This window comes from Oncorhynchus nerka, linkage group LG24 (genome assembly GCF_034236695.1).
Source record: "Oncorhynchus nerka isolate Pitt River linkage group LG24, Oner_Uvic_2.0, whole genome shotgun sequence".
Classification (NCBI taxonomy): Eukaryota; Metazoa; Chordata; class Actinopteri; order Salmoniformes; family Salmonidae; genus Oncorhynchus; species Oncorhynchus nerka.
Window position 1 is genome coordinate 40,019,823 of NC_088419.1, and position 23,122 is coordinate 40,042,944.

A 23,122-nucleotide genomic window follows, 5' to 3' on the forward strand; every position below is an offset into this window, starting at 1 on the left:
AATCACTATAAATGCAGCAGTGTAGCCCTCCCCCATCAACTTGATACCCCAAATAACAATTTTAGACAAGTCTAAATCAATTACATGCACAGTTGACCAACCCCCTCCCTTCTCCGGCACTCAATCGTCTGGCGTTTCTTCATTTTTCTTCTTCAGATAGCTTACATTTACATTTACATTTAAGTCATTTAGCAGACGCTCTTATCCAGAGCGACTTACAAATTGGTGCGTTCACCTTATGACATCCAGTGGAACAGACACTTTACAATAGTGCATCTAAATCTTTTAAGGGGGGTGAGAAGGATTACTTTATCCTATCCTAGGTATTCCTTAAAGAGGTGGGGTTTCAGGTGTCTCCGGAAGGTGGTGATTGACTCCGCTGTCCTGGCGTCGTGAGGGAGTTTGTTCCACCATTGGGGGGCCAGAGCAGCGAACAGTTTTGACTGGGCTGAGCGGGAACTGAACTTCCTCAGTGGTAGGGAGGCGAGCAGGCCAGAGGTGGATGAACGCAGTGCCCTTGTTTGGGTGTAGGGCCTGATCAGAGCCTGGAGGTACTGAGGTGCCGTTCCCCTCACAGCTCCGTAGGCAAGCACAGTTGTAAATGAGTGGCTCATGACAATGTCCTAATTTCAATGTCTCACCTGAACCCCACCACAACTCATTATGTCTCGTCCACTTTCCAACCCGTATACCAGCAAAATGAGAGACGTTTTGGAACGGATCTATATCCATACCCACTCCACGTGGACTTCTGTTGCACTCCAGAGAGAAAAGGCAGTTGATAACTAAAACTGGATGCTGTACACCGGTTGCTGGTTCAGACTCAGGTCTCTCGATAGAAGTGGTGGGCCATAGTGAACGCCATTTCTTCAGTCGGTTAGCCTCTCTGGTATATGTGGGACGGTAGCGTCCCACCTCGCCAACAGCCAGTGAAAGTGCAGGGCTCCAAATTCAAAACAACAAAAATCTCATAATTAAAATTCCTCAACCATACAAGTATTTTACACCATTTTAAAGATAAAATTCTCATTAATCCAGCCACAGTGTCTGATTTCAAAAATGCTTTACAGCGATAGCAAAACAAACGATTATGTTAGGTCACCGCCAACTCAAAGAAAAACAGCAATTTTTCCAGCCAAAGAGAGGAGTCACAAAAAGCACAAATAGAGATAAAATGAATCACTAACCTTTGATGATCTTCATCAGATGACACTCATAGGACTCCATGTTACACAATACATGTATGTTTTGTTCGATAAAGTGCATATTTATATTTAAAAAATCGCATTTTACATTGGAGCGTTACGTTCAGTAGTTCTAAAACATGTGGTGATTGTGCAGAGCCACATCAATTCACAAAAATACTCGTCATAAATGTTGATGAAAATACAAGTGTTATATATGGAATTAGAGATATACCTCTCCTTAATGCAACCGCTGTGTCAGATTATTATTTTTTAATTACGGAAAAAGCAATCCATGCAATAATCTGAGTACAGCGTTCAGACAACAAAGCAGCCAAAAAGATATCCGCCATATTGTGTAGTCAACATTAGTCAGAAATAGAGGAGAGAAGGATTTATTTGGTTTGTTGTCTTTCTGTATTGAACACAGATAGACAATTGGATTGATTATTAATGTTTAAAAATACCGAAAGTTGTATTCCAAAAGTAGTTTGAAATATTTTGGCAAAGTTTATAGGCAACTTTTGAAATATTTTGTAGCGACGTTGCTTTTTTTGGATGCTGTTTTTTTCTGGATCAAACGTGTCAAATAAATGGACATTTGGATATATATGGATGGAATTAATCGAACAAAAGGACCAATTGTAATGTTTATGGGACATATTGGAGTGCCAACAAAAGAAGCTCGTCAAAGGTAATGCATGTTTTATATTTTATTTCTGTGTTTTGTGTAGTGCCTGCAGGGTTGAAATATGCTACCCTTTTTGTTTACTATTGGGTTATCATCAGATAATAGCTTCTTATGCTTTCGTCGAAAAGCCTTTTTAAAATCTGACATATTGGCTGGATTCACAATGAGTGTAGCTTTAATTGAGTGTCTTACATGTGTGATTTAATGAAAGTTAGATTTTTAGGTCATTTTTTTGAATTTGCCGTGCTGAATTTTCCCTGTTTTTTGCCCAAGTGGGACACAACCGTCCCCTATCTTAAAGAGGTTAACCTCTCTGGGGTAGGCGGGACGCTTGCTTCCAACATGGCCAATAGCCAGGGAAAATGCAGAGCGCCAAATTCAAATACATTTCTATAAAAATCTAACTTTCATTAAATTACACATGCAAGATAGCAAATTAAAGCTATACTCGTTGTGAATCCAGCCAACATGTCAGATTTCCAAAAGGCTTTTCGGTGAAAGCATAAGATACTATTATCTGATGATAGCACAACAGTAAACAATGAGAGAGTAGCATATTTCAACTCTGCAGGCACGACACAAAACGCAGAAATAAAATATGAATGATGCCTTACCTTTGACAAACTTATTTTGTTGGCACTCCCATATGTCCCATAAACATCACAAATTTGTTCGATTAATTCTGTCGATATATATCCAAAATGTCCATTTATTTGGCGCGTTTGATCCAGAAAAACATTGTTTCCAACTTACGCAATGTCGCTACAAAATATCTCAAAGGTTACCTGTAAACTTTGCCAAAACATTTCAAACTACTTTTGTAATACAACTGTAGGTATTTCTAAACGTATATAATTGATCAAATTGAAGACGAGATGATCTGTGTTCAAAACAGGAGCAGAACAAACTGACGCTACTTTTCTGGTTTATGTGCCTCAATCAAAAGGTACACATGAAGTGACTCTCGTTCTGAGCTATGGTACTTCTTCATTACACAAAGAAAAAACCTCAACCAATTTCTACAAACTGGTGACATCCAGTGGAAGCGGTAGGAACTGCAAGAAAGTCGATTAGAATTCTGGATTCCCCATGAAAACATATTGAAAAGACAGTGACTTAAAAAGAAAAATCTGAATGGTTTGTCCTCGGGGTTTCGCCAGCTAAATAAGTTGTTATACTCACAGACATGATTCAAACAGTTTTAGAAACTTTAGAGTGTTTTCTATCCAGTACTAATAATAATATGCATATATTAGGATCTGGGACAGAGTAGGAAGCAGTTCAGTTTGGGCATACTATTTATCCAAAAGTGAAAATGCTGCCCCCTACCCCAAACAAGTTAACCTCTCTTGGGCAGGGGGCGGTATTTTCACCTCTGGATGAAAAGCGTGCCCAAATTAAACTGCCTGTTACTCAGGCCCATAAACTAGGATATGCATATAATTAGTAGATGTGGATAGAAAACACTCTAGAATTTCCAAAACTGTTAAAATAATGTATATGAGTATAGCAGAACTGATATGGCAGGTGAAAACCCAAGGAATATCCAACCAGGAAGTTTTTTTTTAAAGGTTCTTTTTCCATTGAAAGCCTATCCACCATACAAAGACTTAGGACCCAGTTCACGATCTCCATGGCTTCCTCAACACGTGACCAGGCTTTAGGCATTGTTTCAGGCTTTTACTCTGAAAAATGAGCGAGAAACACCACTTTCCATAAGTGGACAGTGGATTTTTTTTTTTTCAGACATGAACCAAGCACATGATCGGGAGCGCACATTTCTTGTTAACCTTTTCCATTGACAAAGCTTTTGTCCGCAATAAATATTATTTATTATTTATGACAAAAACAAACCGAGGATTGATTTTAAACATCGTTTGACATGTTTCTACTATCTTTTATTGTACTTGTTTTACTTTTCATTTTGGTGTTGAGAGAGCGCATTGTGCCTTTGGATTTCTGAACTAAACGCACCAACAAAACGGAGGTATTTGGATATAAAGATGAACTTTATCAAACAAAATGAACATTTGTTGTCTAACATGGAGATCTGGGAGTGCCACCAGATGAAGATCATCAAAGGTAAGTGATTAATTTTAATGCTATTTCTGACTTTTGTGACTCTCCTTGGTTGGAAAATGGCTGTATGGGTTTCTGTGTCTAGGCACAGTACCCATAACTTCATAGTGAAAATAGACTAGAGACAGGTCTATCCTTCTCATGGTCCTATTAGATATAAAACTTATCTGTAATTATCAGCATTACAAATGAACTTCAAATGAATATCTGCGTTGCAGCTAGCGTTAGGGGAATATCAATATCATGTCTCTGTTTTCCAGTGAGGGTGATAAAACCACACTAGAAAGTCAGGACAGAGGTCATTCAAACCCTTCAAATAAGTGTGTCTATATACTATATAAGACTAATTAATAAAAAAACAGTAAAACATTTCATATCCCAGGTTTACAGTGAGTTTCTTCAATAAATTGTTTATCAAAATAATTCACGTGTTCAATTAAAACTTCTGAAAATTCTGTGTGTGTGTGTGTGTGAGTGTGTGTGTGTGTGTGTAACCTTTAAGATACCTCGGCACTAATCCATATTCATAACCAGTTGTGTGTGCATGCTGGTGTGTGTGTGGTAAACCATATGGCAAAAACAAACAAAACTGGCCAGGCCTTACTTAATTTGGTAACTCCTCTTTACCCCTGAATCCAGATACCTTTATACCTATAAAACTGCTGAATTACACGAACCCTTCTCCCAAAACCATAGCCACAGGAAACATTTCAAAGAGAGAGAAAATGACTACCCCAATTCACTTGGAAGAGAAAATGTTCAACTCAAAGGTTTTAACTACAAAATAAACATGATTGTTTGGTTTCAATGTACCCCAAAGTTTAAATGTGTGCTTAATTTAGCATGCAACGTGTATCTCTCCACCGAGTCTAACAATTCACTCCCATATCGTATTATATGATTGGACTCTCTTTTCCATAAGCATGTAAAATGATCCTGGTATCGTTACCAGACCAATGTCCAACAACAAATGTAATAGCTGTTTCGCCTTAGATTGTTCCTGTTAACCTTTATTTAACTTAACCAGGGACTGTAGTGACGCCTCTTGCACTGAAATGCAGTGTCTTAGACCACTGCACCACTAATACCGTGTTTCATTAAGTGGAATCAACACCGTCTAAGATTAACAAACCCATAACCCCATTCCGGTAATCCAAACATTGCAACCTGTTGCATTAATTTGGTAAAAATATAAACCTGTTGTTTAACAAATGTAGAACCTTCAAAAAGTCGGTGCTGTCTTTTCAGCTTAATATTCAATACTTTTTTCAATCTACTTTAATTACTGGACACTGTTCCACGTAATGGAAACAGATTGCAATTTTAGAATAAATTAACTTCCTGCTCAAATTCACTGGTGTTACCTAACTATAAAACCAAGCAACAATAATCAGAAATGATCAAAGAACATTTCTCATGCCTCTACTTCAAATGTCCCACGGCCTGCTCGCTTTCAACCGTGGCTAATCGTTTTACAATCTCAAGTCTCAATCCCTCTACTCATCATTGAACCTTGTATTACTAAAGTATTGCATCAATAGAGTGCTATCAAAAAAACACTAACAAATTACCACTCACATACTGTCACTCATTAAGTTTACATCAACCTACTTAGCAATGTCTTTGTTACTGTGACCCATCGTAAGGTTTAGAAAAGAAAAGAAACCAAACCATGATAATTCCCTCCTTACTAAAAGACAATGTTTACATTGTACAGTCGTGGCCAAAGGTTTTGAGAATGACACAAATATTAATTTCCACAAAGTTTGCTACTTTTGTGTCTTTAGATATTTTTGTCAGATGTTACTATGGAATACTGAAGTATAATTACAAGCATTTCATAACTGTCAAAGGTTTTTATTGACAATTACATGAAGTTGATGCAAAGAGTCAATATTTGCAGTGTTGACCCTTCTATTTCAAGACCTCTGCAATCCGCCCTGGCATGCTGTCGATTAACTTCCGGGCCACATCCTGGCTGATGGCAGCCCATTCTTGCATAATCAATGCTTAGAGTTTGTCAGAATTTGTGGGTTTTGTTTGTCCACCATCCTCTTGAGGTATGACCACAAGTTCTCAATGGGATTAAGGTCTGGGGAGTTTCCTGGCAATGGACCCAAAATTTCGATATTTTGTTCCCCGAACCACTAAGGTAGCACTTTTTCCTTATGGAAAGGTGCTCCATCATCCTGGAAAAGGCATTATTCGTCGCCAAACTGTTCCTGGATGATTGTGAGAAGTTGCTCTTGGAGGATGTGTTTGTACCATTCTTTATTCATGCCTGTATTCTTAGGCAAAATTGTGAGTGAGCCCATTCCCTTGGCTGAGAAGCAACCCCACACACGAATGGTCTCAGGATGCTTTACTGTTGGCATGACAGGAATGATGGTAGCGCTCACCTTGTCTTCTCCGGACAAGCTTTTTTCCAGATGCCCCAAACAATCAGCAAGGGGATTCATCAGAAAAAATGACTTTACCCTAGTCCTCAGCAGTCCTATCCCTGTACCTTTTGCAGAATATCAGTCTGTCCCTGATGCTTTTCCTGGAGAGAAGTGGCTTCTTTGCTGCCCTTGTTGACACCAGGCCATCCTCCAAAAGTCTTCGCCTCACTGTGCATGCAGATGCACTCACACCTGCCTGCTACCATTCCTGAGCAAGCTCTGTACTGGTGGTGCCCCAATCCCGTAGCTGAATCAACTTTAGGAGATGGTCCTGGCGTTTGCTGAACTTTCTTGGACGCACTGAAGCCTTCTTCACAACAATTGAACCGCTCTCCTTGAAGTTCTTGATGATCCGATTAATGGTTGATTTAGGTGTAATCTTACTGGCATAAATATCCTTGCCTGTGAAGCCCTTTTTGTGCAAAGCAATGATGACGACATGTGTTTCCGTGCAGGCAACCATGGTTGACAGAGGAAGAACAATGATTCCAAGCACCACCCTCCTTTTGAAGCTTCCAGTCTGTTATTCAAACTCAATCAGCATGACAGAGTGATCTCCAGCCTTGTCCTCGTCAACACTCACACCTGTGTTAACGAGATAATCACTGACATGATGTCAGCTGGTCCTTTTGTGGCAGGGCTGAAATGCAAGGGAAATGTTTTTGGGGGATTCAGTTAATTTGCTTTGCAAATAGGGACTTTGCAATTAATTGCAATTCATCTGATCACTCTTCATAACATTCTGAAGTATATGCAAATTGCCATCATACAAACTGAGGCAACAGACTTTGTGAAAATGTATATTGGTGTCATTCTCAAAACGGTGCACCACCAAGCAAGCGGCACCATGAAGACCAAGGAGCTCTCCAAACAGGTCAGGGACAAAGTTGTGGAGTACAGATCAGGTTTGGGTTATAAAAAAATATCAGAAACTTTGAACATCCCACGGAGCACCATTTAAATTAATTATTAAAAAATGGAAAGAACATGGCACCACAACAACCCTGCCAAGAGAGGGCCACCCACCAAAACCTCCAGACCAAGCAAGTAGAGCATTAATCAGAGAGGCAACAAAGAGACCAAAGATAACCCTGTAGGAGCTGCAAAGCTCCACAGTGGAGATTAGAGTATCTGTCCATAGGACTACTTTAAGCCGTACACTCCACAGAGCTGGGCTTTACGGAAGTGGCCAGAAAAAAAGCAATTTCTTGAAGAACAAAATAAGCAAACACGTTTGGTGTTCGCCAAAAGGTATGTGGGAGACTCCCCAAACATATGGAAGGAGGTACTCTTGGCCATCAAGGAAAACACTATGTCTGGCGCATACCCAACACCTCTCACATCACCCGAAGAACACCATCCCCATAGTGAAGCATGGTGGTACCAGCATCATGCTGTGGGGATATTCTTCATCGGCAGGGACGGGGAAACTGGTCAGAATTGAAGGAATTATGGATGGTGATAAATAACGGAAATTCTTGAGGGAAACCTGTTTCAGTCTTCCAGAGATTTGAGACTGGGACGGGGGTTCACCTTCCGGCAGGACAATGACCCTAATTATACTGCTAAAGCAACACTCAAGGTGGTTTAAAGGGAAACATTTAAATGTCTTGGAATGGCCTAGTCAAAGCCCAGACCTCAATCTAATTAAGAATCTGTGGTATGACTTAAAGATTGCTGTACACCAGCAGGAACCCATCCAACTTGAAGGAGCTGGAGCAGTTTTGCCTTGAAGAATGGGTGACTAGTGACTAGATGTGCATTTCTTCCCTTAAACTCAGAAAGCTCTCTACAATCTCTGTCTTTCTGTCTAATGTTACGTTACCAGGTGAACATTTTCTTTAATTATAGTCAAAACAAACATTACTCTGTTATCTCTTCCTCCCTTTCGTCAATTCAAAAAATCTATTTTAAAATGAACCAAAATAATGTGTCACGAGATTAAACTCTGAGTGTTTTCCTGAGTCGCATTGTTCTTGAAACTCCCAAATATGTTATCTCTTGTTTCGCTGGTTGTACTTTACCATATAATACCTTGTGACCCTACTCTACCACATTATTTACTAATGTGGCAATGTTTGGTATGAGTTTCTTCGTCTTTTTATGCCAATAACAAATTCACTACATTTGTATCAACACAGAACCCTCTAATCTACACCCGTTAGTGATTATTTTAAATGCAGCGTGAAACAAAGTTTGACTATCTGTAAACATAATTCGTGCTCTTGCCCAAATACAGTTGAAGTCGCAAGTTTACATACACCTTAGCCAAATACATTTAAACTCCATTTTTCACAATTCCTGACATTTAATCCTAGTACAAATGCCCTGTCTTAAGTCAGTTAGGATCACCACTTTATTTTAAGAATGTGAAATGTCAGAATAATAGTAGAGAATGATTTATTTAAGCTTTTATTTCTTTCATCACATTCCCAGTGGGTCAGAAGTTTACATACACTCAATTAGTATTTGGTAGCAGTGCCTTTAAATTGTTTAACTTGGGTCAACGTTTTGGGTAGCCTTCCACAAGCTTCCCACAATAAATGTGGTTAATATTGGCACATTCCTCCTGACAGAGTTGGTGTAACTGAGACAGGTTTGTAGGCCTCCTTGCTTACCCACGCTTTTTCAGTTCTGCACACAAATTTACTATACGATTGAGGTCAGGGCTTTGTGATGGCCACTCCAATACCTTGACATTGTTGTCCTTAAGCCGTTTGACACAACTTTGGAAGTTTGCTTGGGGTCATTGTCCATTTGGAAGACCCATTTGCGACCAAGCTTTAACTTCCTGACTGATGTCTTGAGATGTTGCTTCAATATATCCACATAATTTTCCAGCCTCATGACGCCATCTATTTTGTGAAGTGCACCAGACCCTCCTGCAGCAAAGCACCCCCACAACATGATGATGCCACCCCTGTGCTTCACGGTTGGGATGGTATTCTTCAGCTTGCAGGCCTCCCCTTTTTCCTCCAAACATAATGATGGTCATTATGGCCAAACAGTTCTATTTTTGTTTCATCAGACCAGAGGACATTTCTCCAAAAAGTACGATCTTTGTCCCCATGTGCACTTGCAAACCGTAGTCTGGCTTTTTTATGGCGGTTTTGGAGCCGTGGCTTCTTCCTTGCTGGGCGGCCTTTCAGGTTATGTTGATATAGGACTCGTTTTTACTGTGGACATAGATACTTTTTACCTATTTCCTCCAGCATCTTCACAAGGTCCTTTGCTGTTGTTCTGGGATTATTTCGCACCAAAGTAGGTTCATCTCCAGGAGACAGAACACGTCTCCTTCCTGAGCGGTATGACGGCTGCGTGGTCCCGTTGTGTTTATACTTGCGTACTATTGTTTGTACAGGTGAACGTGGTACCTTCAGGCGTTTGGAAATTGCTCCCAAGGACGAACCAGACTTGTGGAGGTCTACAATTTTTTTCTGAGGACTTGGCTGATTTCTTTTGATTTTCCCATGATGTCAAGCAATGAGGCACTGAGTTTGAAGGTAGGCCTTGAAGTACATCCACAGGTACACCTCCAATAGACTCAAATCATGTCAATTACCCTATCAGAAGCTACTAAAGCCATGATATCATTTTCTGGAATTTTCCAAGCTGTTTAAAGGCACATTCAACTTGGTGTTTGTAAACTTCTGACCCACTGGAATTGTGATACAGTGAATTATAAGTGAACTAATCTGTCTGTAAACAATTGTTGGAAAAATTACTTGTGTCATGCACAAAGTAGATGTCCTAACCAACTTGCCAAAACTATAGTTTGTTAACAAGAAATTGGTGGAGTGGTTGAAAAACAAGTTTTAATGACTCCAACCTAAGTGTATGTAAACTTCCGACTTCAAATGTAACTATTCAGAACCTTTGCTATGAATCTCGAAATTGAGCTCAGATGCATCCTGTTTTCCATTGATCATCCTTGAGATGTTTCTAAAACTTGATTGGAGTCCACCGGTGGTAAATTCAAATAATTGGACATTATTTGGAAAGGCACACACCTGTATATGTAAGTTCCCACACTTGACAGTGCATGTCAGAGCAGAAACCAAGCCATGAGGTCAAAGGAATTATCCGTAGAGCTCTGAGACAGGATTGTGTCGAGGAAAAGATCTGAGGAAGGGTACCAAAACATTTCTGCAGCATTGAAGGTCACCAAGAACACAGTAGCCTCCATGGAAGAAGTTTGGAACCACCAAGACTCTTCCTAGAGATGGCTCCCCGGCCAAACTGAGCAATCAGGGGAGAAAGTCCTTAGTCAGGGAGGTGACCAGAAACCCGATGGTCACTCTGACAGAGCTCCATAGTTCCTCTGTAGAGATGGGAGAACCTTCCAGAAGGACAGCCATCTCTGTAGCACTCCACCAATCAGGCCTTTATTTTAGAGTGGCCAGACAGAATCCACTCCTCAGTAAAAGCCACATGACAGCCCGCTTGGAGTTTGCCAAGAGGCACCTAAAAGACTCTCAGACCATGAGAAACTAAATGATCTGGTCTGATGAAACCAAGATTGAACTCTTTGGCGTGAATGCCAAGCGTCACGTCTGGAGGAAGCCAAGCACCACTGATCACCTGGCCAATACGATCCCTACGGTGAGGCATGGTGGTGGCAGCATCATGCTATGGGGATGTTCTTCAGTGGCAGGGACTGGGAGACTAGTCAGGATCGAGGGAAAGATGAACAGAGCAAAGTACAGAGAGATCCTTGATGAAAACCTAATCCAGAGCTCTCAGGATGGGAGAAACTCCCCAAATACAGGTGTGCAAAGCTTGTAGCGTCATACCCAAGAAGACTCACGACTCAAGGCTTTAATCACTGCCAAAGGTGCTTCAACAAGTACTGAGTAAAGGGTCTGAATACCTATGTAAATGTGATATTTCAGTGTTTTATCTTTAATAAATGTGCAAACATTTCTAAAAACCTGTGTTTGTTTTGTCATTATGGGGTATCGTGTTTATTTTGATGAGGGGGGGGAAAACTATTTAATCCATTTTAGAATAAGGCTGTAAACGCAACAAAATGTGGAAAAGTCAAGGGGGTCTGAATACTTTCCGAATGCACTGTTTGTCACATTTATATATGGGTCTTAAATATATAATAATACATTTTTAAATCACTTCTTAGATATATAAGACCATATAGGGCTATATATTACTTTTCGTATTGGGTTGACCAGGGCTGGGCTCTGGTCAAAAGTAGTGCACTATATAGTGAATAGGGTGTCATTTGGGACACACTAACTGTAATCACATACCAAGCTTCCACTTATTTCTAGAACTCCAGCAGATTGTCAAATCTAGTTAGTCTAGTAATGCATTAGAGTATACCGACCCAGTAATGGACATTTGTACAAGACATTGCTAAGAAGTGTACCTGCAAGTGTACAAGCGAAGAATACACTCATAAGCACTATCCCTAACTAATTTGATTATTGATTGAATCAATGATGAAATGCACACAAGTACCATTGAGAAAGGGTTTCACAGCTTGCCTGGAAGCTCTTAGCCCCCATAGTTCACATAGTATGACACAATTTCCAGCCTATAGTGCTCAAGAAGGCACCTCAAATGACTATGCTACAATGAACACAATGTCTTTGATGGGACATTCACAACTTATTGTTTGGCAACTACAGCGTCTTGTTTACAGAGATGGACTGTCTTGTCAGTGGTGTGAAAAGACTAATTTAAAAACTTGAGTCTTCATTTCCCTTCACCGTCTAAACCTGGACAATCAGACCAAATTATTTTTAAGCATGCTGTGCTCATTTTCAGTAGGCCTATTTCGTCTTGTCATAGGCTAACTCGGTTCACTTTCATTTTCAAAAAACAATTACTGTTCGAGATAGAGATGGAAATATATTCTTAAAGACCCCATGCAGTCTTGTCATATTATTTTTAAATCATTACTGCGTGTGTTTATTTAATGAAAATAACTCCAAAACATATTTGTCATCATTTATTAACCTGAGCCTCCTTTGGCCCTTGAAATGCTCAGTCTAATCGTGTGGGCATTAGGAAACAAATTTGAAGATATTTACATACACAGCCCTGATTGGCTGAGAGGATGATCTAGAACACATCCCCCAACTCCTTAACCAGATGAACAGTCATTTTCGTGTATGTGTGTGCGCTTGTGTGTGTGTGTGCGCTTGTGGGTGAAGGTGTTGAAGGGCAGAGGGGGAAGATATGACTGAACCACACATTCATTTAAACTGAGGCTGTGTGACTCAGAGGTTGCAAGTAAAATAACAGTCAAACGAAGCATATTTTCATAAGCAAGGCCTGAAAAAGAGGTAGAGGGGGAAAGGGGTAAAGATAGGGGGAAGGGGAGTGTGGAGAGAAAGGGGGAAAGAGAGGGGAGAGGGGAGTGTTTTTTATAAAATAATTGCCTTTACGTTTGGTCGTGTTTTGGCTTTATGAGCACTGTAGTACATCATGCTACAGTGATGGTGATGTGTGAAACTTTCCAGAAAGATAAAAACTGTCCTTCTTGCTTTTATTCCCTCCTCTTCTGTCCTCTCCTCTCTTCTCCTTTCTTCTCCTCTCTTATCATCCTCTCCTCTTGTCTATTGTCTTTTTCCCCCCTCTCCGTTCCTCTTCTCTTTCCCCCTCTCCTCTTTCCAACTTCAGACATTTTTAGTTATAGTCCATCATCCTCTCCCTCCCCCTTCCTCTCCTCTTTCCTCTGTTCCACCGTCTCTTATTTCCTGTCTTTCTTCTCCCTTTTATTGTTATGGATTGAGAAACAGCTGTCCTTGTAGCTAAATTGCAACAACGAGTCAGAAAAAATGTGTTCTATTACATATTCTATAACGTTCGCTCAGGCCTTTCAGTTTTCCCCAGTGTATAAGAGACCCGACTGGCCCTTCAGTTCTTAATCAATATTCCTTTACACATGCTTTCTTTGTGGGGATGATTTGTTGTTGCTTGTTTTAATCGAGTGGATTCAAATCAATTCGTAGCTGTGTTCCATAAATCATTGTCGGTGATGGGTTCTGACTCCTAAACTTGAAATAATGAGTCCCATAGTCAGGTTTCTACACCAGAAGTTAATGGTTATCTGTAAGAGGAATGTGCATAGAGGAGGCCATTAAGCTTGGAACGTACTGAATAAAGGAAAGCCAATCACATGGTTGCAGTCACTGATAAGGGTGGAGAGAGAGAGGTGGTTTAGTGAGGAATGGGGGCCCAGGTCAGGTCAGGTCACATTACGGGAGAAGGAACAGTTTATTGCCCACATCGCTTAACTTCCTGCCTAGCCATAAAGATGTAATGTTTAGAGGGAAGGAGGACACCACACACAAATTGGGGTATGTATACTGGGGTTGGTGGAACCATGTCTTTGTCTTATGCAGCTGTTATGACCCGGTGAATAAACTTGGTTTGAGCTCTACTAATCGCCCGTGAGTTTTTACTTGGTTCATTTAGAACCTAACATTGGTAAAGGTGACACAGTTGTGCGGTTAAGCTGATGTATCACATCTATTCACAAGGACAGGAATTGATCATTAAAACGTCATGCATCTTCCTGACAGCTTAAATTGTATTTACTCCGCAAAACATTGACTGCAGGGCTAACTGGTTTATATTGAAACAAACCGTGTTTTTTACCCTTGACGTTTCTGTGGTTGCCACGGAGCTAAACCCTCTGAAATGATCAATGAGGAATGTTGAAGAAGCCGGGCAGAGAAGAGGCAGGTAGAATGCATAATGACCCTGACAGGGATTTTAATAGAGGAACACTGTACTGGACTGGAGCAAGCATTTTTATGTGGAATTTCACCGCAGTAGTTCTTCTCGTGTTTATGTAACTGTAGTGATGAGGATGGTATGATAGACAGGTCACCAGTGGGTTGCCGGAGAAATTTATATAGGTTGTGTTTTCCTGTCTATTTGACCAGGAAAAACTCTAGGCCCTAGTTAAAAGTTATACAAGGCCTTACGTTTTTCCTCATCATTTCACATTCTGTGCCTCACATGCCTCGCAGTGTATTTAATTAAGTTAGGGCGCTTGTTAGTGGAAGTCACCTTGGTTAAGGACATCAGCAAGGCAAGTAAAGGGTAATAGTGATAATCTGTTTTATTTATAAGCTCATTAATGTGGTCGGGCTATTCTTAGTAATCCCAATCTCACACAGTAGATAGAGATAGCAAAGAGGGGGGAAGTGTGTGTGTGTGTGTGTGTGTGTGTGTGTGTGTGTGTGTGTGTGTGTGTGTGTGTGTGTGTGTGTGTGTGTGTGTGTGTGTGTGTGTGTGTGTGTGTGTGTGTGTGTGTGTGTGTGTGTGTGTGTGTGTGTGTGTGTGTGTGTGTGTGCGTGTGTGTGTCGTGTGTGTCGTGCGTGTGTGTCGTGCGTGCGGACAGATTTCAGATTTGTACAGTATCTTCTTTTATTTCAAATGTCTTTAATTTGTTATTGGATCCCTTCCCATCTTTAACTCTGATAATGATTGTGCATGCTGCACTGGAGATGATTTCTCTATCAGTTATGACATTTTAAAGTTGATTGACATTTCCACTTCCAATGGGGGATTGAAACTCTACAGCTAATTGTACTCTGAGAGAATGTAGAAGTTGAGAAGATGGCCATCAGGACACAGACTTCGAAGTTTACCAGATGCTTCTTGTTTTCAGTCATTACATCTTTCTGTTAATAATTAAGTTACACACTGTTTGTGTACTATGACATTGTGATCTATTGTGAGTCAGCACACATCAAAGACAAAACCCAAACCATTGTCAGCAAAGTGCTGTTTAAATGATGGAACACTATTGTATTGTTTACTAAATAGCTTTCTCTCCCTCTCCTTCTGCCATTTTGTTTTTCAGCTCCTGTCAACCCTCACCTGAGTAAGTAACAGCTTTATTTATTCATAAGTCTGACACATCACAGAAACACAGCATGTTTCTGAACATTATGAGGAACATTCCTCTGACCTGAACGAGGCAGAGCTGAGCAGCTCTGAGAGCAACATGGAGACTTGTTGGTTGTGGAGAGTCCTGTGGAGTAGTTCTACTGTAGTTTTCCATATACAGTGAGCTCCAAAAGTATTGGGACAGTGACCATTTTTTGTTTGTTTTGGCTTTGTACTCCAGCACTTTCGATACAAAATGATACAATGACTAGGAAGTTGAAGTGCAGACTGCCAGCTTTAATTTGTGGGTATTTTTATTCATATCGGGTGAACTGAAATTACAGAGCTTTTTGTATGTAGTCCCACATTTTAGGGGACAAAAAGTATTGGGACAAATTCACTTATACTGTATGTGTATTAAAGTAGTAAAAAGTGAAGTAATTGGTCCCGTATTCATAGTACGCAACGACTACTTCAAGTTTGTGGATCTACACCATTGTTGGATGCATTTGTTTTGGTTGTGTTTCAGATTATTTTGTGCCCTGTTGTAGTGGCAAGAGGTTAACATGTTTTGGGGGTATGATTTGTACCGTCTACACTTTAACCTCATAGTCATTTCAAATCCAAAGTGCTGGAGTACGGAGCTAAAATTACTCAAATCTATCACTGCCCCAATACTTTTGGAGATCCACTGTAACTACACTGGGAAGAGCTGCCTAATATTCTGTAGGAACAATGTGTGAAGGAGAGATAGTCATTTTCAGTGTGTGTATATGTGGGCATGGGGTGATGTGTGCGTGCATGCATGTGTATAGTGCTTGTTAATAATGCATTTCATGTGTTCTCTCCAATGTTCACACATTGTGATAATCAGGTGCCGTGTACATTCCCGCTACAGTATCTTATTACAGGAAAACTCCACATTTACTACTTCCTACTTCACAAGCACTCATTTGCCGAAGTGTACTGTGCTGTGTTAATGTGTTGGGTTAGCAGCCGTTCCCGCATACAAATCCCAAATATAATCATTACCAGCATCATTATCAAACCCCCTATAGATCGCAGCCAATCTTATCTAAACTGTACATCTGATCTGTACACCTCCTCCTTGCTGATCCTCCCCTCCATACCCCCTCCTCGTCCTCCTCCCCATTTTCCATCTCATCACCTCACCCCCCCCACCCCCACCCCCACACTCCTCCCCTCCTAATCCCCCTTCTATCTCCAGTAAGGCCCAGGTCCATTTAGCTTAGCTTACAGTGGATTGACATTACCAGTGAGACTCTAGGGGCCAGAACCCCATTTAGATCTGCATGCCTGAAGGCTGGAGGGGAGAGGAGTCAAGAGCTGAGGCCCATCTCTCTCTTTCTGGCTGTCTTAGCTGGGCCACACTCACTCTCTCTCTCTCTGTGTGTGTGTGTGTGTGTGTGTGTGTGTGTGTGTGTGTGTGTGTCTCGCTCTCCCTTTTTCTCTCGCGCCGCTCTCTCTCAATCGCTCCCCCTCTCCTCCTCATCTTCTCTCCACTACGCGTGTAAAGCCTCGAGCTCCTGCCTCCACCGAGGTCGCCACTCCAAACTGCTCCCAGCTACCTTTTAATAAATCAATGAATATTTATCACACGCTCCTGTATCCAGAATCTAAATGCTGTTTTTTACCCACCCTTTGAGGACAGTTCTATTTCTAAATCTCTTCTGATTATATGGTATTGATGTCATATTATATTGTTCCATATAAAATAAAATTGTATTTGTCTCTGAATACAACAGCTGAATACAACAGGTGTAGACCTTACAGTGAAATGCTTACTTACAAGCCCTTAATCAACAATGCAGTTTTTTTTTTATTGTTAAGAAAATATTGACTAAATAAACTAAAGAAAAAAAAGTAATACAATAAAATAACTATAACGAGGCTATATACAGGGGGTACCAGTAGAGAGTCAATGTGCCAGGGTACAGGTTAGTCGAGGTAATATGAACATGTAGGTAGGGGTAAAGTGACTATGCATTGATAATTAACAGCAATGCAAATAGTCAAGGTGGCCATTTGATTAATTGTTCAGCAGTCTTATTACATGGGGGTAGAAGCTGTTAAGGAGCCTTTTGGTCCGAGACTTGGCGCTCCGGTACCGCTTGCCGTGCAGTAGCAGAGAGAACAGTCTATGACTTGAATCTGAGGACCCATGTCAAATCTTTTCAGTCTCCTGAAGGGGAATGGGCATTGTCGTGCCCACTTCACAACTGTCTTGGGTATGTTTGGACCATGATAGTTTGCTGGTGATGTAGACACCAAGGAACTTGAAGCTTTCAACCCGCATCACTACAGCCCCGTCAATGTGAATGGGGGCCTGTTTGGCCCTCCGTTTCCTGTAGTCAGCAATCAGCTCCTTTGTCTTGGTCATGTTGGAGAGGTCTCTGACGTCCTCGCTACAGGCAGTCTCATCGTTGTCGGTGATCACGCCTACCACCGTTGTGTTGTCAGCAAACTTAATGATGGTGTTAGTGAGTGAGTGAACAGGGAGTACAGGATGGGACTAAGCACGCACCCCTGTGGGGCCACCGTGTTGAGGATGAGCGTGGCAGATGTGTTGTTACCTACCCTTGCCACCTGAAGGTGGCCCATCAGGAAGTCCAGGATCCATTTGCAGAGGGAGATGTTTAGTCCCGGGGTCCTAAGCTTAGTGATGAGCTTTGTGGGCACTATGGTGTTGAATGCTGAAATGTCGTCAATAAAAAGCATTCTCACATAGGTGTTCATTTTGTCCATGTGGAAAAGGGCAGTGTGGAGTACAATTGCGATTGCATCATCTGTGGATCTGTTGGGGTGGTATGTGAATTGGAGTGATTCTAGGATTTCCGGGGTGATGGTGTTGATGTGAGCCATGACCCGCCTTTCAAAGCACTTAATGGCTACCAATGTGAGTGCTACGGGACGGTAGTCATTTAGGCAGGTTACCTTGGCATTGTTGGGCACAGGGACTATGGTGGTCTGCTTTAAACATGTTGGTATTACAGACTCGGTTAGGTAGAGGTTAAAAATGTCAGTGATGAAACTTGCATGTTGGTCTGCGCATGCTCTGAGTGCACATCCTGGTAATCTGTCTGGCCCCGTGGCCTTGTGAAAGTTGACGTGTTTTAAGGTCTTGCTCACATCGGCTATGGAGAGCGTGATCACAAAGTTGTCTGGAACAGCTGGTGCTCTCATGCATTCATCAGTGTTGCTTGCCTAGAAGCAAGCATAAAAGGCATTTAGCCTGTTTGGTAGTCTCGCGTCACTGGGAAGCTCATTGTGGGGTTTCCCTTTGTAGTCTGTAATAGTTTGCAAGCCCTGCCACATCTGACAAGAGTCAGCCGGTACAGTAAGATTTAATCTTAGTCAATATTGACGATTTGCCTGTTTGATGGTTCGTTTGAGGGCATAGAGTGATTTCTTAAGTGTCTGGATTAGTGTCCCGCTCCTTGAATGTGACAGCTCTAGCATTTAGTTTGGTGCGGATGTTGCCTTTAATTCTGGTTGGGACATGTACATCCGGTCACTGTGGGGACGACGTCATTGATGCACTTATTGATGAAGCCAGTGACTGAGGTGGTATACCCCTCAATGCTAGCAAAACAGTCCTGTAGTTTAGTATCCACGTCATCTGGCCACTTTCGTATTGAGCGAGTCACTGGTACTTCCTGCTTTAGTTTTTGCTCGTAAGCAGGAATCAGCAGGATACAATCATGGTCAGATTTGCCAAAGGGAGGGCGAGGAAGAGCTTTGTATGCATCTATGTGTGTGGCGTAAAGGTGGTCTAGAGTTTTTTTCCTCTGGTTGCACGTGACATGCTGGTAGAAATGAGGTAAAATGGATTTAAGTTTGCCTGCATTAAAGTCCCCGGCCACTAGGAGCGCCACTTCTGGATGAGGATTTTCTTCTTTGCTTATGGCTTTATACAGCTCGTTGAGTGCTGTCTTAGTGCCAGCATTGGTTTCTGATGGTAAATCGACAGCTATGAAAAATATAGATGACAACTCTCTTGGTAGATAGTGTGGTCTACAGCTTATCATGAGGACCTCTACCTCAGGCGAGCAAAACCTTGAGACTTTAACATTAGACATTTTCCACCAGCTGTTACTGACAAATAGACACACACCACCACACCTCGTCTTACCGGTGCATGGAAAACCGTAAATTATCCATGTCGTCGTCCAGACACAACATGAAATATTACAGGTTTTAATGTCCCGTTAGTAGGATAGTCTCAAACAGAGCTCATCCAGATGGTAGAGGCAGGTTACCCACTTGCCAACAAATTCTCACAAAGGACCCGGATCTGCCACCCCTGTATTTTTATATATTTAACCTTAATTTAACTAGGCAAGTCAGTTAAGAACAAATTCTTATTTACAATGACGGCCTACCCCGGCCAAACCCGGATGACGCTGAGCCAATTGTGCGCCTCCCTGTGGGATTCCCAATCACGGCCGAATGTGATACAGCCTAGATTCAAACCAGGGACTGTAGTGACCCCTCTTGCATTGAGATGCAGTGCCTTAGACTGCTGCGCCACTCAGGAGCTCGTTGGTCTGTTGTATCTCTGTCTTCTCCTCATGCGAATGACGGGGATTTTGGCCTGGTCCGGGAACAACAATATATCCTTCTCATCAGAATCATTAAAGAAAAAATCTTTGTCCAGTTCGAGGTGAGTAATCGCTGTTCTGACATCCAGAAGCTATTTCCGGTCATAAGAGACGGTAGTAGAAACATTATGTTCAAAGAAAGTTGCAAACAATGTGAAAAAAACACACAAAATAGCACAATTGGTTAGGACCCTGTAAAACGGCAGTATCTCCTCCGGCGCCATTATAATAATGAGTTATATATGAATCTGAGAGATGATAGTGTTAGGCTTAGAATATGTATTTAATGGGCTCTCTTAAGTGTGTGTGTGTGTATTTGTATGCCTGTCAGCCTTCCTGCTCCCATGTGTGTGTGTTCTCAAACTTGAGATAACAGCCATATCTCTTTGAGAATACCATTGGGGTTACCTCACAGTAACCTCTGAAGGCCTTCCCATTGCCACACTTGATTCACAACCTATGTGTTTTTCAACAGTAGTACAACAGCACTTCAACTTACAGTATATAATGCACTGCCACCAGTCATGGCTCAATAGTGTTGTTCATGGTCAGAGATTACATTCCTCAAGCCGTAGCTCTTAGCCTCGCAAAGCTACCTGATCCCGCGAGCTTACATTAAACGCTGCACAGATATCAGTGCAATGTTTAATGTAAGATCGCGGGATCAGGTGGCTTTGCGAGGCTAAGAGCTCTCTCGTTGTTTGAAACACATGCATCGACCCGTGTTGATTTTTATCATGATTAACTTCAACAGTATGTCCTCTTATAGAATGCATTGTATAGCAGTCAAGCATGGTCCACTAGATTGATTCATGGTCAGCTTTCTGAAGACATTCATAGCAGTCAATCATGATCCACTAGATTGATTCATGGTCAGCTATCTGAATCCATCCATTGGGTGAACTCAGCTTTACTGCTCTCATTGGTAGACATGCATAATAGTACCCATTGACCCATGTGTTTATTCACATGAACAACACAAGAATACAACAGCAGGTCCCATTATAGAATGTACCAGCGCCATTCATTCATGGTTCAGTAGCCAATGTCATCATGGTTATTTTATTGTGTTTCTATTTCCTTTTTAATTTAGAAAATATTTGTCTTACTTTTTATCTCTGCAATGTTGAGAAAGGGCTCGTAAGTAAGCATTTCACAGTAAAGTCTACACCTGTTGTATTCGGCGTATGTGACTAATACAATTTGATTTGATCTACTATAGCCATAGAGATACCATGAGGAGGTTCTATCTAGTTTTAAAAAAATTATGTCTACATTTTGATAGTGTTATGACTATAACAGTGTTTCTCTGTCTGTATTTCATGAGAGTTACTGCAGCGTTCATCTAAGACTTTAAAACCATAGACATATGTTGAGGTTCAAGTATTTATATTTCTATGATGACTACAGCAGTGGGGTTTTTTTGGTCCCGTGCTTCAGGAGAGTTCCACTGCAGCTTCGAAGAGGAGCCCATCTGCATGTTCACGCAGGACAAGAATGACGACTTTGATTGGACGAGACACAGTGCAGCCACCCGTGACACCAAGTACACGCCCAACACTGGGCCTAGCGACGACCGCAGCGGATCCAAACAGGGTGAGCCAACCAGGAAGGAAGACACAGTTATGTATTGTTTTGATGTCATTGGGATCTTAGGTGCACTGTGTTTGGGAATCTTCAATGCAACAAAGAAGGTCATAAGGTAATTGTTTTGCCCCACATTTAGCTACATTAGCCAGCTTAACTAGCTAGAGTTATTTACACTTATTTGCAATTGGTTAGCGTCAGCGTATTGGAACTGTTGTCTTTCTATGTGATCTTTTAGAAATCTTATTTTAGTCTTGACCCTGGTAGTCCACTCAGCACAGATGCTGTACTCACAACCCACTACACGTGGGTCAATATCAACACAATGGAACATGCAACAAGCAACCTTCAGCACTCTCGTTTTCATGGTACTCATCACTCTCTTTCTCTCAGTCTCTCTCTCTCTCTCTCTCTCTCTCTATGTAACATACAGCAGGTTACAATGTAAACACAGGAAAATTGTTTGAATATAGCACACATAGATGTTCTTGGAAGAGCAGAAAAAAGACTAACTACAAGACAACAAGAGTATGTATCTTTCTTTAGTGATGGAGAGAATAGTTTCTGTGAGTGGCTGCTTCACAAAAACTGAGAGAACAAAAAGAGATTGGAAGAAAGAACAAATAAATGAATAAAAGGCCTCCCACTGGTGATAGTGATGGACAGATTGAGTCTAATAATGTAATTTAGAATTAGGAAGTCATTTATTGCTGGCACGGCCAATCAAGGATGACCTGAAGGAGAACCACACACACACACACACCGGTCAACCATGGTGACTCAATCTATCTGACACTAGACATACGTCACACTACTCAGTCACACACACACACACACACTGTGAGAAATTGTGCTAGTTGGCCTGTGTGTGTCAGTCCTGAGGGAGAGTGAGCAGTAATCTAGTCTTTATTGGAATGCAGCAGAGGCAGTAGACAGCTCTAGGAGCAACAGCAGCTGAAGTTGTAAATAATATATTGGCTTTAATCACTCTAATGGGATAAAACTGTCCAGCATTTCATTACCAGCCCACCATTCCTAAGGGGCTGCAATTATCTGATGTCAAATTCAACAGAAGAAGAAATTCTATTTGATTTTGACTGGAGGGTGGGAAAGTTTGTTCTCCGTCCAAGCTACATTCCCCTGCCCCAAAGTGGGACTGTAGATGGGCTCTGGAATGAGACTTGCACCGTGTGAGGTTAGTTTCACTGCTGATTCTCCTACATTGAGACATGACCATCTCGTCTGTCCTCTCTGCCCTCTGGTTTGTGTCTGGTTAATCTTACTAGAGAGAAAATAGGTCTTTAGTGGAAATGTTCTTTCAGTACTAGCTGCATGGATGTCACATTGTTTTTTCATTAAGGATTATAGGATATTGAGGGCTTGTTACATTATAACAATCATTTTTAATATACTTTTTAAGGGGGTTTACAGCAAGAAAAAACAATGGGAACATAGTAGGTGATCTGTCAATTCAATAATATGCATTCCAATAAACCCAGCACAAACCATTTTCTCAATGCAAATAATATGCTTCAGAAATAATAAGAATAACCCCCCCACGAATAACATATTTTCAATGTGTACATTTTATAAACATAAATATTCCATAATCCTCATCAATGACCCAGCAACCTTAAATGACCTTTTAGTTTT

General features: G+C 41.3%; 1 protein-coding gene across 1 annotated transcript in view; it reads left to right on the forward strand.

Annotated features, from left to right (window-relative positions):
* Positions 1–23,122, forward strand: part of LOC115107971 (MAM domain-containing glycosylphosphatidylinositol anchor protein 2-like) — a 137,998-nt gene that overhangs the window by 86,313 nt on the left and 28,563 nt on the right. Inside the window, exons 7-8 of the mRNA XM_029631802.2 lie at positions 15,235–15,255; positions 21,323–21,478. Of these exons, the coding sequence (XP_029487662.2) occupies positions 15,235–15,255; positions 21,323–21,478 (177 nt within the window). The remainder of the gene's footprint in view (positions 1–15,234; positions 15,256–21,322; positions 21,479–23,122) is intronic.